Here is an 18695-nt window from a genome sequence, read left to right on the forward strand (position 1 = left end):
AGGGCAAGATACGCTGTAAAACGTTTTAACCAATATCCAGACTCATCAAAACTGGAGTTTCTTTTCTCTATAATCCCTGGCTCCTCAAATACCCAGGAGATAACTTTTCAGGGTTCATGCATGCATGCTCATTCACTAAGTCGTGTCTGACTCTGCAACCCCATGGACTGTAGCCCGCCAAGCTCCTCTGTCCATGGGATTCTTCAGGCAGTGATACTGGAATGAGTTGCCATTTCCTCCTCCAGGGGAATCTTCCTGATCTAGGCATAGAAATAGCATCTCCTAAGTCTCCAGCATTGCATGTAGATTTTTTACCACTGAGCCACCGGAGAACAGTTCACTAGATTTCAATTGCATATACCCCCTATTGTAAAGATTCATAATTTTGTTTTTAGTGGAGATGCCCTGAAATGAGTTTTCTTTTTCAAGTATTTACATATGTGAAATAAATAAATATAACAGAAGGAGTCAAGAGTAAAAATTCTCTTAAGCACATACATAAATTCCATAGTACATATCACTTGAATATTTTTTCTTTTTTTCATATCACTTGAATATTTATAAAATTTTTTTAATAACCATTGTCACATTGTCTCATGATTTATACAATTTAAAAATAAGCCTGTGTGGTTCTGTCGATTGTTTTTAAAATACAGCATGCGTTTGAATCACAAAATGATTAGCAAAATCCATTACTTCGTCTCTCACCATCCTCCATAAAAACCGCACTGAACAGAGTACTGAGGAAAAAGCAGACTGCTTTTCAGGGGGAAAGTGTATTAAAATTAAAATCAAGGGCACTTTTAATTGTAAAGGCACAGATCTTCACAGGAAGCTATCTATAATCTTTTGAAACTGCAGTAGCAATACCGTACATGTCTCCAGTCCCTGAATAAGGCATCTTCCCTTCCTGGCTGGCGGTGGTCAGCGTGAAACCCTGCGAGGTACACCCTACAACTTAGGAATCGGGGTGGCCGCCAGTGCTATGCTTTCGATCGCACACTCGTCGGTTCCTCTGCGGATGCGGAAGTAACCGTTCTCACCCCAGCTGGTGCCCCAGCTGTTTTTAACAATCCAGTAATCCAGTCCAGAGGCCGCGTCAGTGCCATAGCCCACCAGCAGCACAGCGTGATTGGTCAGCTCGAAAGGGTTGAAAGGGTCTCGCAGCCCCGTGTGGTGGTAGACGCCCTTGTGGTAGTGGAGGAAGTCGTCGTAGACTTCAAAGGCGACGGCCATGGGCCCCTGATGGACCAGCTCAAGCTTCATCAGGGCTTCATTGCAGCCCCCGTAGAAACCGCCCACGTAGTGGTACTCGGAGGAATAGTACCGGAAGCAGCGCTCTTTCAGTCTGCATGGCGAATCCGTGCCTGTGTAGGGGAAACAGTCCTCTTCCACCAACCCGAAGTCCTGGGCATACTTCCCTGCGATGAGGTAAGGGAAGCCACCTTCACAGCCTGCGGGTGAAGAACACACAGGGTTACCACCGTCTGTCAGAAAAGGCTACAGGAGAAACTGTCCCGTTTCACGTGTTTTCGACTCCATTAATTTGTTTTTAAAGACTTATTTGCTATTTGGCTGTGACGGGCCTTGGTTACTGCGCGCAGGCCTTCTGCGGTCCTGGCGAGCGGGGGCTCCTCTCCAGCTGTGGCGGGCGGGCTTCTTATGGCAGTGGCCTCTCTTGTCGGGCACCTCCCCAGCTGTGGGTCCTGGTCTCGGCTGTCCTGTGGCACGTGGGATCTTCCCGGACCAGGGATAGAACCCGTGTCCCCTGCATTGGCAGGTGGATTCTTTATCACTGAGCCACCAAGGAAGCCCACTAACTATTCTTATGTCACCCCTGGAAGTTGCTCTTGGCTTAAATACCGCTCCATTCACCCTTCCATCAGCCATATAGCTAACTACCCTTTCATCCCCATCTATCTGACAGACATTTATTTGGCCCCTGATGTGGAAGGTAGCTTCATGGTTAAGTGGGAGGCTCTGAAGCCTATGTAGATTCAAATCCAAAACTGTGTTAAGAATTTAATTTCCCTGTACCTCTGTTTACTTATCTGTAAAATATAGATAGCACTTGCACCTTCCTCGTAGGATTAAGTCACGTAAAAGCAATAAAAGCTTGCAATTATTGTCACTATTAAATAGGCAGACGCTTCCTCAAGGAAGTCTTCTCTGACCGTCTCCTGCAGAAAAGTCTGAATCAGGTCCCCATATCCTTCCCTCCAGTCCTGGCCCTATTATATCTCAGAGACACTGCAGGTTCAGTTCCAGATCACCACAATAAAGCAAATATCACAATGAAGAAAGCCACACAAATGCTTTGTTTTCCCAGGGTATATAAGAATTATGTTTACAGTTTACTGTAGTCTATTAAGTGTTCATGTTTTCCAAAAGAAGCAATACATACACCATAATTTAAAAATGCTCTATTGCAAACAAAACAAAACAAAACAAAACAAAACCCACTAACCATCACCAGAGCATTCAGTGAGTCATAATAGTTTTGCTGGGGGGAGGGTTGGAAGCATTTTGAGAATTACCAAAATGTGACAAAGAGACAAGAAGTGAGCAAACGCTGCTGGGAAAATGGCGCTGACAGCCTGGCTCAACGCAGGTCACCACAAACCTTCAATTTGTAAAAACACACTGTGTCTGAGAAGAGCAACACACCAAGCTATGCCTGTATACACATCCATAACCCTGTACTTTTCCTTCATTGTTCTCATATTCACTGAATTTCTATTTTCCTCACTTTACTGTAAGCTTCATGAGGTCACTCTCTTGATACTTTAGAGTCTTCGGGGCCCAGAAGTCACAATGTGGGTGTTTAATAAGTATCTCAGGAAGAATAAAAGGCTCACTGACAAATAACTACACACCAGCAGTTGCACTGGTGAACTGAGAAGCTTTCAAGCAGCCAAATCTGGGTGGGGATGACAGCATCAAACTTCCAAATGAGACGATTTCTCCCTGAATCCACTGGCTTTCTACATACCTTATATATGCCCTGTTCTGAAAGCCTACGTACAAAACTTTTACATCCTTCTAGAGAGAAACTAGCGTTCATACGCTTTCAATAAGAATTAGGTTTCAGAGTGAGACCTTATTTGGAACTGAAACTCGTAGTTAGAAGCTGGGAGGTCTTCAAAATCCTAGAGAACAGCTTCATGTCTGTCCCCTGTCTATATGTAGCGTAACAGCTGCTCCCTCGGGGTTCTGACCACTCTTGGGTAATGAATGTAAGAGGCTCCAGAGAGCCCGTCCTTACTCAGATTATAGCGATTCCTGACACTGTGCTGGATGCCACAGTGAGTTCCATGAGAAAGCACTAAGTAGTGAGTGACAGGGCCAGAACTTGCACCCAGGTTTTCTGAGAGCAGACACTGTGCTCTCTCTACCCACCATCCTGATGGTTTTGCCAACAATGGCAAACTACACACAGCTCCACAGTGCCTGAAACACAGCACTTACCTTGAGCATACTGACTGCAAGACACAACCTCCTGAGGACTCAAGATCGGGGTCTGAGTGTTGTTGGTTAGTATGCGGATTCTTGCTTCCATCATCCCCATAGAAGCAAATGAGTAGCAGCTTCCACAAGACCCTGGTGATGGAAAAGGAAGACATATAACCTAAGAGACTCTGATGCCCTCAACAAAAGCCAAAGAAAACCTGAGTGGATGAATACATTAATATAGCTATATTGAGTGTTGCTGCTTTTGTTCCTAAGGATTAGCACAATAAAGGAGATTCAATCAATGAACGCTACTGACCTTACAGGCAAATCTTAAGATTTCAGCTTTTTCACTGAAGGCAAACATTACTACATGGGACTTTCCTTGAGAATGCTTTGGGAGGGAAAAAACCTCCTAACTTCTGCAAAGCACTTGACAATATTCTTAATAATGAAGAAATGATGTATTGATACATCTGCAACATTCTGAGTCATCAAGTTGAAAGAAAATTAGGGAGGAATACATACGAACTGAGCTTCTAAATATCTCCAGAGAGATGTTTTCTAAGGCAACTTGTTGGGTGGAATTAACTCTAAGAATGGCTCAAGTATAGGTGTATCATTATAGAGAGTTGGACTCAACCAGGGAAAATGTAACAAAAAGAGTCATTATTATATAATGACCAATATGGTATTTAATGTATTCAATAAGGAAGTAAAGATATTAAAGCAGATGGAGGTAGTGAAATTGAAAATAAATTGAAAAGTGGTTGGATGGAAGTAGGGGAGAAAGGAAAAGAAAACAGCTTAATTTAATACCTGAATGCTCTGGCAAAGACAAAATGAATTTACTTACGAAGCATATGCTAGGAATATAGTTGCTACTTCAAAAGAAGAAAAACATACTGTATTATGAGGTAATTTACATAATGATATTTTTTAATCTGATTCAATATGTGAGTAGAAGAAATTTATACACAGAATAAAATATGGCATGTATGTAATAAAACTAGATTTCCACTTATTACAATTCCAGGAAGAAATGAACATAATTTTAACATCTCTATTATAACATGGCCTCTTTTACCTCTGCCATTGATGTAAATTCTACATGGAGATATACTTGTACCAAAACCCCCCAAAGTGAAAGCTAGTCACTCAGTCGACCCAGGGATTGAACCCAGGTATCCTGCATCCAAGACACTGGAAATTAAATGAAGTTGATATATTATTCAATTTACTAGTAACTTAAAAAACCCCAAAAAACTAACAAAACTCATTCTACATAAAGAGAATGCTGCCTTTGTTCTCTTTAATAAATCTGAATTTAGTAATTTAGTGACTGCCTTCCTCAGAAAAATATTCATAACATTATACTTTAAAAATACAAGGGGCATCGTTTTTCTCTTCTCCAAGGAAATGTTCATTCATGTCCTTCCCTAAGAACAAGGAGCACCAGGATATTCTAAGCTCCATCTCCGGCGTGCTATGAAAGAAAGTCAAAGTGTTAGTCGCTCAGTTGTGTCTGACTCTTTCTGGCCCTGTGGACAGTAGCCCGCCAGGCTCCTCTGTCCATGGAATTCCCCAGGCAAGAATACTGGAGGGGGTAACCGTTCCCTTCTCCAGGGGAGCTTTCCAACCCAGGGATTGAACCCAGGTCTCCCACATTGCAGGCAGATTCTTTACCATCTGAGCCACCAGGGAACATTCTAAACTCTACTTGAATTACTTAATACTGTTTTTCTCAAACTAAACTATGAATTTCCTCGAGTGTTTACAGGAACTCTGTCTTCTTCACCTTGATGCAATGAAGGAACTCAGTGCATCTCTGTAGAAAGAAGTCAGATTATGAACAAGCAGACACATATTTATAGCCAGGAAAGAAAGCTATTTCAATGGAAACAGTCAATATTTACTTTTAGTCTATTAGTGCCCTGTTACCCTTTAACTGCTACCATTTCTGATGGTTCCCAAAATTCTCCCCATAAACATCTCAGATTTATCCATACTGCTTTTGCTCAATTGTGACCATTAGAAGAGAAACATTTGGAAGGGGGCCTTGGAATCCATCTAGTGTACAATCTACTCACTTGACAACGCATACACGGAGACTCAGAAAGAGGCAATGGCCTGGCCAGTCACCAAACTAAAGGGCGGCAGATGCCAGCACCTAGCTGCCTCCTAACACAGGAATACCGTTTTCTTCCATTTGCAGATCCATATCTACTTTAAAGAATTCTCAAATTTCCTTTCCCCACCTTCCAATTACTCGGCAGACCAAAATTAACTTGTCCATTTTGTTTTGGAAGCCATCTAAATACTACTACCCTTAGGACTCCTCTTTCACATGATAGAAAGTCAGAGAACTAGGTGAGTGACAGTAAATGGCAAAGCCAATGTTCCTTTCATGAGACTTAAGTAGTGTCACAGGAGAGTCTAGAAACAATCCCAATTTGGCCATTTAGCAGTCTTGGCCCATGGCAGTCACGGAAATAACTCTCTTGGCTTTAAGTATTAAACCTTCATTATCAGCCTATCCAGTATCGTGGGAGGGACAGGCCACATGTCCATTCCAGGACTCAGAATGTGCTATTACCAGAGAAATTAGAAGGAGGGAAGGAAATAATCTTCCTCAAGCCTCTGATGTTCCCAAAAGGTCAGCTGCTGAAGTAATTAACATCTCTTCAAAAGTCAAGGCCAGAGTCTAGCTTCCAAAAGGACCCTTTTCTCTTAAGATTACAGGGCAAGAAAGAATAGGAGGGCTTTCCTGGTTAAGAATCAGCTCACCAATGCAGGAGATAAGAGTTCAGTTCTTGGGCTGGGAGGATGCCCTGGAGGAGGAAATGGCAACCCACTCCAGTGTTCTTGCCTGGAAAATCCCATGGACAGAGGAGCCTGGCGGGCTACAGTACATGGGGTCGAAAAAGAGTCAGACTTAGCAACTAAACAACAACAAGAAAAGAATAAGAAGGGGAGTTGGCCCAGGCAGAGTTCTGCAGTAATCAAGTTTCCACAGTCTTAAAATAGATAATGTGATTGCCACATGGCTTACCTGCGTGTCAGTTCTCAGCCTTCACCTTCTAACAGTGGTGAACACACTGAGCCGGTAGTAAGGAGCCAGGATTCCTTTTTGCCCTTCCTGCTCACCCCATCAGTCAGCTATATGACTGGGCAATTCACTTGACCTTTCTGACATTTCTTGTCATCTTGGGTGTAAAAGGAATAGGGTGGAACAGTTTAAGGCCCCTGCCTTCCAGCTTTAGTAGAAACAATAGTTAGAACAGGACTCAGATGAACTAGAGTTTTAAAGTTAGGAAGCCACTCTGCATTTCCCAATTAATGTGACCTGAAAGACACTCCCCTTCTCTCTTGAAGACACAGTAATAAAGACAGCACAACTGGGAGATGAACAAGCAAAGTCCGTCTCTTCCAATTTCCTAGCTCTCTTCCCTCTCACATGCAAAGTAGACCTTAGCTATAAGGCTGGTGCTTAAACTTACCCTAACAAGTTTAGGGTAAAGGTTTATCCCCCTACCCAGGAATTTTTTTGTTTTTTTTGTTTTTCATTACTCTTAATTTGCTCTCTGAATAGAGAAAAGTTGTGAGTTCCCTGAACTGCGGGTAATTTTGAATTCTATAGGACGCTGGTGTATTTAAGTTAGTGGAAACTTCCAAGTAGCCCAGTTAGTAGGAAGAGAAAATAATTTTTTTCATAAAGTACAGAACACCACAAAGAAGTCCAAAGAGGAACCTCCGTGTACCCAGTGTACATTATTTTCTCAGATATCTGAGAAGATACCACAGATGAGGGCTCAATTTAAAAGCAATGAATCACTCAAAGCCCTCTGTTTTTAAACTGCCCATGTCTATACAAACCATATTTATAACACTCAAAGAATATGGAATATTACAGACAACAAGAGCTTTTACTCAGCTACAAGAGAGACACTGTCAGAGAATCTGGGATTGGAAAGTCTGATTTCCTTCGAATTATTATCTCATCACTAGTCAATTAAACCTTTTTGGGAAGTGAGCTGAGCTAAATTTTTCCTCCAGCCTTCTCTGAATGAATTTTTTAAGCGCCCTACTTAAAGCAGTTATATTGTATCTTAATGTTTTGTTTGTAAGTCTTGCTAAGCTGTAGTCTCTAGGACAAAGGACTGTATCATATTAGTCTTCATATCCTCAGCCTTTAAACAAAAATTCCTGACATGTTGGATACCCTATAAACACAACACAGTGGGAACAGCCATGTGCTAAGCCCTCGACAATCAACGTGTAGAAGTGAAGTCGCTCAAACGTGTCCGACTCTTTGCGACCCTATGGACTGCTGCCTACCAGACTCCTCTGTCCATGGGATTTTCCAGGCAATAGTACTGGAGTGGATTGCCATTTCCTCCTCCAGTGGATCTTCCCCACCCAGGGATCAAACCTGGGTCTCCTGCATTGTAGACAGACACTTTACCATCTGAGCCACCAGGGAAGTCTACTTAATCCTCTCCAGTAAGGACAGGAAACCTATTTGATGACAGAATAAATCTTAATCCTCTCTTAACATCAAATCTTTTTAACTGACTTTCCACTCATTTCTCAATCACCTTTAAATTTCCAATCCCTCATTTTCAAAGAAGCTGTCCCAAGAAAGGTAGGGATGGATTTCAGGACCCACACTTTCTCTGGAGCCAAAGAGGCCAAGAATAACTGGCACAAAGGAAAGACAAAGAGATGAGACCTCCAGTGTCAGATAAAGGACAGGAACCCTGCCGTTGCAAGACTTGCCTAAAGCCCCGTATATTCAGAACACTCTCTAAGAATGCAGTGGGCATGAACTGAAGGGGTGGTGGTGAATACTGAGAACTGGCAGAGGCTGATTACTGATTTTTTAGGAAAGGGGAAGGAAAATTTATCTTTGGGTGTTATTAATTTATAATCCTTTCAGGAGACACCATCAGAATGTTTCCAGACAGCAAATACTATACCCACTTTATAGTAACAAATCAGTCCTGCGTACTACAATTGTCTTCAAAACGAGCTTAGAAGTAATAAACCTGAGCGTTGTATAAATGATTCTCCAATCATTGTTGGCTAAAATTTAGGCTAAGATAATTTGCTCTCAAGTGCTATTAGAGGCAACATTATTAAATCTACTCATACTGTATCTAATTTTCAGAAACAACTGACAAAATGCAATTATAGTGATAATGCTGGTAAACATTCCACCGGGAAGCTGAGTTAATACTTACCATTATATGTCATATCCTGATGTAAAGTTAATTGAAAGATCCTTACGCAATTCAAAAAATCTACTTCATCAGCAAAAAAAATTAAGGATTCATTTTCTGGGCTCCTATAATTAGACTAATGATGGGGGAGGGGTGGGGGGAGAGTAGGTGGATACTTAAAGAAGGATTCCAGAATAAAGAAGATACGTGTGTGCGTGTGTATATATATATATATACACACACACACACACACACAGTGGAGTATTACTCAGCCATAGGAAAAGAATGAAATAATGCAATTTGTAGCAACATGGATGAACCTAGAGATTCTCATACTAAGTAAATCAGCCCTCCAGGCTCCTCTTTCATCGGAATTCTCCAGGCATGAATACTGAAGCGGGTTGCCATGCCCTCCTCCAGGGGCTCTTCCCAAACCAGGGATCGAACCCAGGTCTCCTGCACTGCAGGCGTTCTTTACAGACTGAAAAGCCCAAGGAAAGCCCAAGCACCAGGAAAGCCCAAGAATACTGAGCTGGTAGCCTATCCCTTCTCCAAGGGATCTTCCCAACCTAAGAATCGAACCAGGGTCTCCTATATTGCAGGTGGATTCTTTACCAGCTGAGCTACAGGGGAAGCCCAAGTGAATCACAGAGAAAGACAAATAACGTATGGGATCACTTATTCATATCACATATGCAATATCTTAAACTATAATGGAAAAGAATCTGAAAAAGTATATATAAACTGAATCACTCTGCTGTACACTTGAAACTAATACAGCATTCTAAGTCAACTATATTTCAGTTAAAAAAATGAAAGATTCCAACAAACCACCTGCAGAAGACAAGAAAGACTAATTTTAGCTGCAGTTCTTTGCTTCTGTACAAGTCTCCGTAATCTGGAGTGCAAATGAGTTTGGCTTATATACCACTCTAATGAATATCACTAGCTATCTGGAACACATACTGAGGACACTGAAGAAATGCTGAGCTCAGCTGGAGAGATCAGGTATTACCAGTGTCTGTCAAGGATACAAAAAGAAGAAGTGTGTATTCATTAGATTTATTCATTAGCTATAGATTTTCTATTTCTTCACTAATGTAGATCATACCAGTTTCATCTCTGTACCCCCAGAATGTGAGAGCCTGGTACATAGTAAATGTTCAATAAACATTTCAGAATGATTTAATAAAAAAGAAAAAAAATCAGACATTTTTTTTACCTTGGTTTCGAACGGGAGTAACAAAATTGATACCATGAACATTTCTCCAATCCCAGGATGTTGGCAAATGCAAAATCTTTTTCTGTATTTCAGCAGTGATTGGTGCAGGTTTGGGCCTAGGATGGAAATAGACACTTGACATCAATGTACAGTCTTTCCTTTGAGGATGATTTCCTAACCTTTAATCCCATAATTTCAACCACCTGGCTGGCTTGGATGTAGATTCAGATCCAAAGAACACTTGTCCATCAGTGTTTCAGTGTTTCTATTATACAAAAATGTATCTATTATGGACTTCCCTGGTGACTCAGACCGTAAAGTGTCTGCCTACAATGTGGGTTCCATCCCTGGGTTGGGAAGATACCTTGGAGAAGGAAATGGCAACCCACTTCAGTACTCTTGCATGGAGAATCCCATGGATGGAGGAGCCTGGTGGGCTGCAGTCAAAAATGTATCTATTATACAATGTGTCAATTATACAACTAAGTTATACAGATTGCCCATTTCTGTTTTTTTTTTAACTGTTACAATTATTTATTTTTCAATTTATTTATTTGGCTATGAGTGGTCTTAGTTGTGGCATGCGGGATCTTTAGTTCCAACATGTAGGGTCTAGTTCCTCGACTAGGGATTGAACCCAGGCCTCCTGCACTGGGATCACAGTGTCTCAGCCACTGGCTACTGGAGAAGTCTCAAAATTACCCATCTATTTTTCAGGATCTAGTAATTTTCCCCTATGAAACAATACTGGTTTTATATATTGCCATTGCTAGTTGTAGTATGCCTAAATAACAGCATTCTCTTTTCATATATTTTGACCCAAAAAAGTAGATATGGGAAATTGAAGATAGCCTATAAATGTTTTAGAGAAAACAGAGGAATTACTGATGTTTGACTCTACGGAGGGTGGTGATGGTAGTCACAAAAGAAGTGAAAGGCAGAGAAATACAGGATGTAAGTAGAAGAAGGCAAACCAGGTCAATAAACAGATAAAAGACAGACATAAAGACAACTACAATGGCTTCACCACTTCCTAGCTGTGTGACACTCGTCAAAGAACTTAACATCATAAAACTATGATCACCTCCTATTACAATGTGCATAGTCATACCTACCTCTAAGCACTGTTATGATAATTCAATGCAATAATGATTAATGTGCTTAAAACATTACCTAGTCTTGGATGTCTTTAATAAGCTATTAAGCTATTACGGTGATTACCACGACCATCAACATCCATGTCTTTAAGACTAAATATGCTGGTGATACATTTAAGTAACTATCTTAAATGTGAACAAAACATTCAATTGAAGTGTTAACTTCCTTCTTCCTACATCCTATAGGCACAGTGTTTATCCATTTATCAATGCATTTATCCATTTATCAATGCACACACAGAATAAAAGCAACGTGACAAATGAAGCTCAATGGTATGAAAATGAAGTGAGTGAAAGAGGACGCTGGGTGGCGGAGAAGTGAGAATTACAGACATCATAGGCACACTGTACATTATTGGCTCTTCATCTTTGGGTCCAGATGCTTTTAAGAATTCGGAGAAAGCTCTGGACTCACTCAGAGAGATGTCCATAAACGGTACATTTTTCTCCAATTTGAGCAGGTTCAGTTTCAGAGTTTCAGGTTAAGAATCGCTGAGTTTCTACTATGTCACTTTCAGCAGATCTAACACATATACAAAAGTGCTACTGAAAATCAGGCAGCTAGACCACAGTGTCTGGCTTCGACATTTCCCACTTCTATCTTCTTATCCTAAACCTTCTATGGACACTTATTAGCCTTAAAAACAGGGCTTCATAAATCTATCTCTTCTCTAAAACCAAGGTGGTTGGGTGGAAAGAGAAAAATTCAAAGTTCTTCAGAAACTCTCTTCAGGAGTTCTTCAGAAACATGGCATCTGACACGTGGCAATGCAGTTGGGTCTCCGGCTCAAATCTTTCAGATAGGAGCCCTGGTCTCCCTAAGGTTCCAACACTGATCACATCTCCTCTGGGGGCTCCTCTGGATTGCTACTGAACAGCTCTCAACTTTCCGTCTCACACAGACACAGGATGACTCTTTCACTTTAGTAAATCTGAGAAGGGATACAATACACTCCCTTTTTGAGTTTTGACTAACCAGAACATCTCGTAGACTAGTCCACTCCTTAGAATACGCTATGAGAAACATTATACAAAATTTTTTTTGAGAGAGAGTGGTAGAATTATGAGAGAATGCTATCAGTCGGACAGGCAAAAACTCCATACAGTCTCAGAGTAGAAAAATGCCAGATTATGATTATTAGTCTGCAGAAGAAAAACTTAGCAATGAATTTTATTGTTGTTCATTTGCCAAGTTCTGTCCTACTCTTTATGATGCCATAGACTGCAGTACGCCAGGCTCCTCTGTCCTCCACTATCTCCTGGAGTTTGCTCAAATTCATGTCCACTGAATAGGTGATGCTATTTAATCATCTCATCCTCTGACACCCCCTTCTCCTCCTGCCCTCAATCTTTCCCAGCATCAGGATCTTTTCCAATGGGTTGGCTCTTTGCATCAGGTGCCCAAAGTATTGCAGCTTCAGCGACAGTCTTTCCAATGAATATTTAGGGTTGATTTCCTTTAGGATTGACCAGCTTGATCTCCTTACAGTCCGAGGGACTCTCAAGAGTATTCCCTAGCACGATTCAAAAGCACCAGTTCTTCGGCATTCAGCATTCTTTATCATCCAACTCTCACATCTGTATATGACTACTGGAAAAACCATAGCTTTGACTATACGGACCTTTGTTGGCAAAGTGATATCTCTGCTTTTCAATACACTGTCTAGATTTGTCATAACTTTCCTCCCAAGGAGCAAGCATCTTTTAATTTCATGGCTGCAGTCACCGTCCTCAGTGATTTTGGAGCCCAAGAAAATTAACTCTGTCACTGCTTCCACTTTTTCCCCTTCTATTTGTCATGAAATGGTAGGACCGTATGACATGATCTTAGTTTTTTAAACGTTGAGTTTTAAGCCAGCTTTTTCACTCTCCCCTTTCACCTTCATCAAGAGGCTCTCTAGTTCCTCTTCACTTTCTGCCATTACAGTGGTATCATTTGCGTATCTGAATTGTTGATATTTCTCCCAGCGATCTTGATTCTAGCTTGTTATTCATCCAGTCTGGCATTCGGCCAGCAATGTATTTTAGTTAACCATTAATCTATCAGTGGTCTGTTTAAACAATAAAACTTGACCAAAGGACTCTATAGCTATTAAGAAAATAATCATTATATTCTCTGAATATTAGAAAATGCTTCAATATACTAAAAGAAAATAACCTATCTACACAACTTTTGAGTTCCATTAACTTTTCCAATTGGTTTTCCTACCCTTCAGTTACATCAATTTCTCCTGCAGCAAGGTATGGCATTACAAGAACGTCGTTGGTCATTTAATAAATGTTAATGGAAGGAAATGGCAACCCACTCCAGTGTTCTTGCCTGGAGAATCCCAGGGATGGGGGAGCCTGATGCTGCCATCATGGGGTTGCACAGAGTCGGACACGACTGAAGCGACTCAGCAGCAGCAAGGGACTACATATGCTAAACTCAGCTATAGTTTTCAGGGTATAAAATAAATCTACCAAACTGCTGACTATATAAATTCAAAGAATGATATAATTTCCCATCAGATGCATATCATGGGGTACGTAAACTAAGATAGGAAATGCCACTTCTGGCTGAAGGCAGGAGAAGTATATTGATAAATATGTAACTTTTTTTTTTTTTTGCTGGACCTCAAAACTGAAAAAGGATTTTGAGATTTTTACCGGTGGCAAATTGATTTTTGCCAATGGTTTTTATAGGCCAGTTCAGGGGTATGTGAGGCAAAGAAAGTTTCATGAATGGTGGTAGATGAAAGTTTTCAGTAATTTTTTGTCATATTGTTTGAAAGCAGGTCAAGGTGTAAACAGAGTTATGGTCAAATTTAGATGGTTTTGATTACCAGACTAAATGTATTCCTTAGACAACAGGTAGTAACCCGATCACAGCTGAATATAGGAAGATGTAACTGGCAGTATTTCATAGAATGGCTAAGAATGGGGACAGGGAGGGAAAGAGATCAAAAGGACAGAAGACAGGAAGCGGATCCATCATACAGGCAAGAGACGACAAAGCCCTCAAGCCAAAGTGGAGAAATGCAAAGAGAGCAAAGCAGGCAGAAGATGCCGTGAAAGCAAAGCCCATAAATAGGGCCTGGAGAACATCAGGACATGTATGAATAGGAGAGGGGCACGGTCAGAGAAAAGATAACATAAACATCTAAGCTGGGATAACCAATAAAATAGTGAGCATCGCAAGGAGGGCTGGTTAGAAGGGAAGATATCAATCAACATATATCTTTATTCATGATAAAGAGATATGTTTTATTACCTTGGAATTCTCCGGCTATGGCCACCACCTCTCCTAATCATCTCTTTTAGGGTAAGAGTCTCATATTCCATGTATGGGGCTGCAGTCCAAGACTTCTGAATGGCATTGATAGCTTTCACAAAGTCATGGTTATATCTGTAGAGCCTATTAGAATACCTGCCAAGAAAAGTAAGATAGCTTCACATACACTCTTTACTGATATAAACAGATTCCATTAAAATAGGCATTCATACTCTGAGCTTGAGTGTAAAGTGATATAACCTTTCAGGAAGGCAACTGGGTATATCAGTCTCTATATCTCTACATTTATATCCACAGCCTAGAACTGGAATATGTCCTATGAAAATAAAATTTAAGTGAACTAAGATAACTGTATAACGATGCTCAGTGAAACACTTTTATACTAGTAATAGATTATAAACATAAATTCTAAAACAAACAATGGATTAAATGAATAATGGCACTTCGTTTGCTATACAGTTTATTCAGTAAAAATGTCTGGAAGATTATTTAGTGATATGGGAGAATGTTCACACTATATTAGACAAAAAAGCAGACTATCAAAGAAGTTGACACAGCATGAATCAAATTTTTGTGAAAGTGTATATTTATATTGATACTATATAAAGTACATACAACCAAGGTTATCTCTGAGTGGTAAGATAGAGTCACACCTCTATTAATACAATTTCTACAATGTACCTTTTAAACTTGGCAATGATAAAAAAGGGTGGAGGAGACAGCAAAACTGTCTTCAATGTGTGTATGTGGCACAGTGGGAAAGAATCCGCCTGCCAATGCAGGAGGCAAAAGAAACTCAGCTGTGGTCCCTCGGGTGGGAAAATCCCTTGGAGCAGGAATGGCAACCCATGGCTACAGAGAGTTGGATACAACTGTGTACACAAACATCACCTTTTAAACTTTGCAATAATAAAAGAGGGTGGGTGAAGCACAGCAAAACTGTATTCAACGTACATACAGCAAGGCAAGTATTGTAACCACATGACGAACAAAAAGTTGTTCCATTCGGACAAGGTTTATATCCTCGTCACTCAGATTTGGTTCCTGAGCCAGTATCAGCAGACGCACCTGGAAGCTGGCTAGAAATGAAGACTCTAAATGTCATTCCAGGCCACCTGAATCAGAATAGACATTTTTAACAGGATTCCCAGATGATTCACAGCAACATTAAATACTGAGAGGCACTGGTTTAACTGATGCCAAATGCTTGGACAGAGATGTAAACAAATCTAATACACAAAGAGCATGTTTACAAAGGCAAAAGACTGAGGGAGTTGATCATTCATTTAACTCAAATATGTATTACACCTATGTGCCAGGTGCCAGGAATTACAGAATTCACCACATTATTTCTACTAAAAAAAGGTTCTATGACTTAAGTATGACTCCTATCCATACAGTGTATGGATAACTTCATACACTATATATACATATAAGTTATACATATAGTGAATAAGTTATACTTACTATGTTATATTATGTAAGTTATTACATATTATATAACTTATTATATAAGTTATATTCACTATAAGTTATACATATAGTGAGTGTATAACTTCCATTAACATTCAGTTATACAAAGCAAGATATACCTAACCTGAGTAACTTTAGGCATACTGTGAACTTTTCTTTCTCTTTTCATTCACAGAGAGAGATGTTCACAGAGTATTGAGATATAGCCAAATAACCTGGAAGCATTAGAAATAATAACAAAAATGTGCAACCACATTGACAATGTTTTTCAATGTTTTTATCAAAGTACTTTCCCACATTTTTCAAAATGTGAAAACAGAGAGGTACATTTATTAAGCATAAAACTGTCTGTATTCTATTTCTGACAAGCTAACAAACAATAAAAACCAGCTACAGTTGTTTTTTCTTAAGACACAGGTTCAGTTCAGTTCAGTTCCTCAGTTGCGTCCGACTCTTTGCAACCCCATGGACTGCAGCAGGCCTACACCAGGCCTCCCTGTCCATCATGAACTCCCAGAGCTTACTCAAACTCATGGCCGTGGAGTCAGTGATGCCATGCAACCATCTTATCCTCTGTTGTCCTCTTCTCCTCCTGCCTTCAATCCTTCCCAGCATCAGGGTCTTTACCAATGAGTCAGTTCTTTGCATTAGTTGTCCAAAGTATTGGAGTTTCAGGTTCAGCATCAATCCTTCTAATGAATATTCAGGACTAAATTCCTTTAGGATGGACTGGTTGGATCTCCTTGCAGTCCAAGGGACTCTCAAGAGTCTTCTCAAACACCAAAAGAAACACGTTTTTAAATTGTAAATATCTATTTTGAGATCTGATCATTAAGAGCTGAAAGAGACGTTGATGGTAACTTAGGTCCTAAATGTTTATTTTCCAACTGAGGCAACATAGATTCTGAGCTCTCTGGTTGTAGCTTCTTCACTAAATGAGGCAATGCTTGAAATATCAGAAAAGTACACAGTACACTGCTGCTGCTGCTGCTAAGTCGCTTCAGTCGTGTCCGACTCTGTGCGACCCCATAGACGGCAGCCCACCAGGCTCCTCCATCCCTGGGATTCTCCGTCCCAGGCAAGAACACTGGAGTGGGTTGCCATTTCCTTTATATCCTAAATGGCAGGGTGAAAAGTGAGCAGCTTCACAGGAAATGAGTCACTCAAAGGTCAAGCCAAGCAAAGCAACTTAAAATCTATGTTCAAAATGGAGGGGATGAATTGGTCTAAATCTCGAGTGGGGGGGTGCCTCCCCAGACAAGAGCAATCCGTCCTCTTTGAACTCACGTCCCCCTTTTCTGCTGCAGAGCCCTTCACTGCCTGTGTGGCCTGGCTTTGGGTGATCTGCTCATACACACTTCCAGGGGATTTCACAGTCAAATAAAACACAAAGTCTTCTACCAATAATATTTATCTTTTCCTTCCAAACTAATAAAGTTTGAAATCTCTTGTGTGGTTCACAGTGACTTACACTGGACCTGACTTAAGAAAAATATTAACTGTCTGTTATAAGCTAAATTCATGTGTTCATGTCCTAACCTTCAGCGTATCAGAATGTGACTATATTGAGACATGGCCTTTAAAGAGGACATCAAGGTTAAATGAGGTCACATGGATGGGCTCTACTCCAGTATGACTGGTATTTGTGTGTGTGTTTGCTCAGTCATGTCACACTTTGTGACCCCATGGACTAAAGGCTGCCAGGCTCCTCTGTCCCTGGGATTTCCCAGGCAAGAATACTGGAGCAGGTTGCCATTTCCTTCTCCAAGGGATTTTCCCGACCCAGGATCAAACCCAAGTCTCTTGCATCTCCTGCAATTAGCAGGTGGATTCTTTACCACTGAGCCACCTGGGAAGCTCACATGACTGGTATACTTATAAGAAATGGAGATTAGAACACTTACAGGCTGACTGTGTAGGGACAACTGTTAGCAGCCATCTGCAAGCCAAGGACAGAGCCCTCAGAAGAAATCAAACCTGCTGACGCTGTGACCTTGGACTTACAGCCTCCAGAACTATGAGAAAATAAATCTCTGTTGCTTAACCCAGTCTGTGTAATCTGTTATGTTAGCCTCAGCAAATATACTACATAAATACTAAGAACCTGAAATTCAGTTATTATTGCCTTAAGATTTATGTTAGATTAGTATCACCTATATTTGATGCAAAATAAACATATGTATCTGCAAGGATTCTGCAACATCTTATTGTGCTGTGCTGTGAAGTCACTTCAGTCTTGTCCAATTCTTTGCAATCCCAAGGACTGTAGCCCACCAGGCTCCTCTGTCCATGGGATTTTCCAGGAAAGAATACTGGAGTGGGTTGCCATTCCACGCTCCAAGGGATCTTCCTGGCCCAGGTATCAAACTCATGTCCCTTATGTCTCCCACACTGACAGGTGGGTTCTTTACCACTAGGGCCATCTGAGAAGCCCACATCTTATTATATGACAATAATAAAATGATTTTTCTGTATTAGAATTAGTTCAGTCACTCAGTCATGTCTCTGTGACTCCATGGACTGCAGCATACCAGGCTTCCCTGTCCATCACCAACTCCTGGAGTTTACTCAAACTCATCTCCATCGAATCAGTGATGCCATCCAACCATTGTATCTTCTGTCGCCCCCTTCTCCTGCTGCCCTCAATCTTTCCCAGCATCAGGGTCTTTTCAAATGAGTCAGCTCTTTGCATGAGGTGGCCAAAGTGGAGTTTCAGCTTCAGCATCAGTCCTTCCAGTGAACACCCAGGACTGATCTCCTTTAGAATGGACTGGTTGGATCTCCTTGCAGTCCAAGGGACTCTCAAGAGTCTTCTCCAACACCACACTTCAAAAGCATCAATTCTTCAGCACTCAGCCTTCTTCACAGTCCAACTCTCACATCCATACATGACCACA

The 18695-nt window shown here is 40.9% G+C and overlaps 1 protein-coding gene across 1 annotated transcript in view; it reads right to left on the minus strand.

Moving 5' to 3' along the window:
- Positions 1-468: 468 nt before the first annotated feature.
- Positions 469-18695, minus strand: part of CTSC (cathepsin C) — a 40841-nt gene continuing 22614 nt past the window's right edge. The window contains exons 4-7 of the mRNA XM_010847204.1: positions 14305-14460; positions 9895-10010; positions 3469-3600; positions 469-1454 (exon numbers count right to left, since the gene is read on the minus strand). Coding sequence (XP_010845506.1) covers positions 952-1454; positions 3469-3600; positions 9895-10010; positions 14305-14460 — 907 coding nt within the window. The 3' untranslated portion in view covers positions 469-951. The remainder of the gene's footprint in view (positions 1455-3468; positions 3601-9894; positions 10011-14304; positions 14461-18695) is intronic.

The sequence above is a fragment of the Bison bison genome, unplaced genomic scaffold (assembly GCF_000754665.1).
Source record: "Bison bison bison isolate TAMUID 2011002044 unplaced genomic scaffold, Bison_UMD1.0 scf7180017864245, whole genome shotgun sequence".
Lineage (NCBI taxonomy): Eukaryota > Metazoa > Chordata > Mammalia > Artiodactyla > Bovidae > Bison > Bison bison.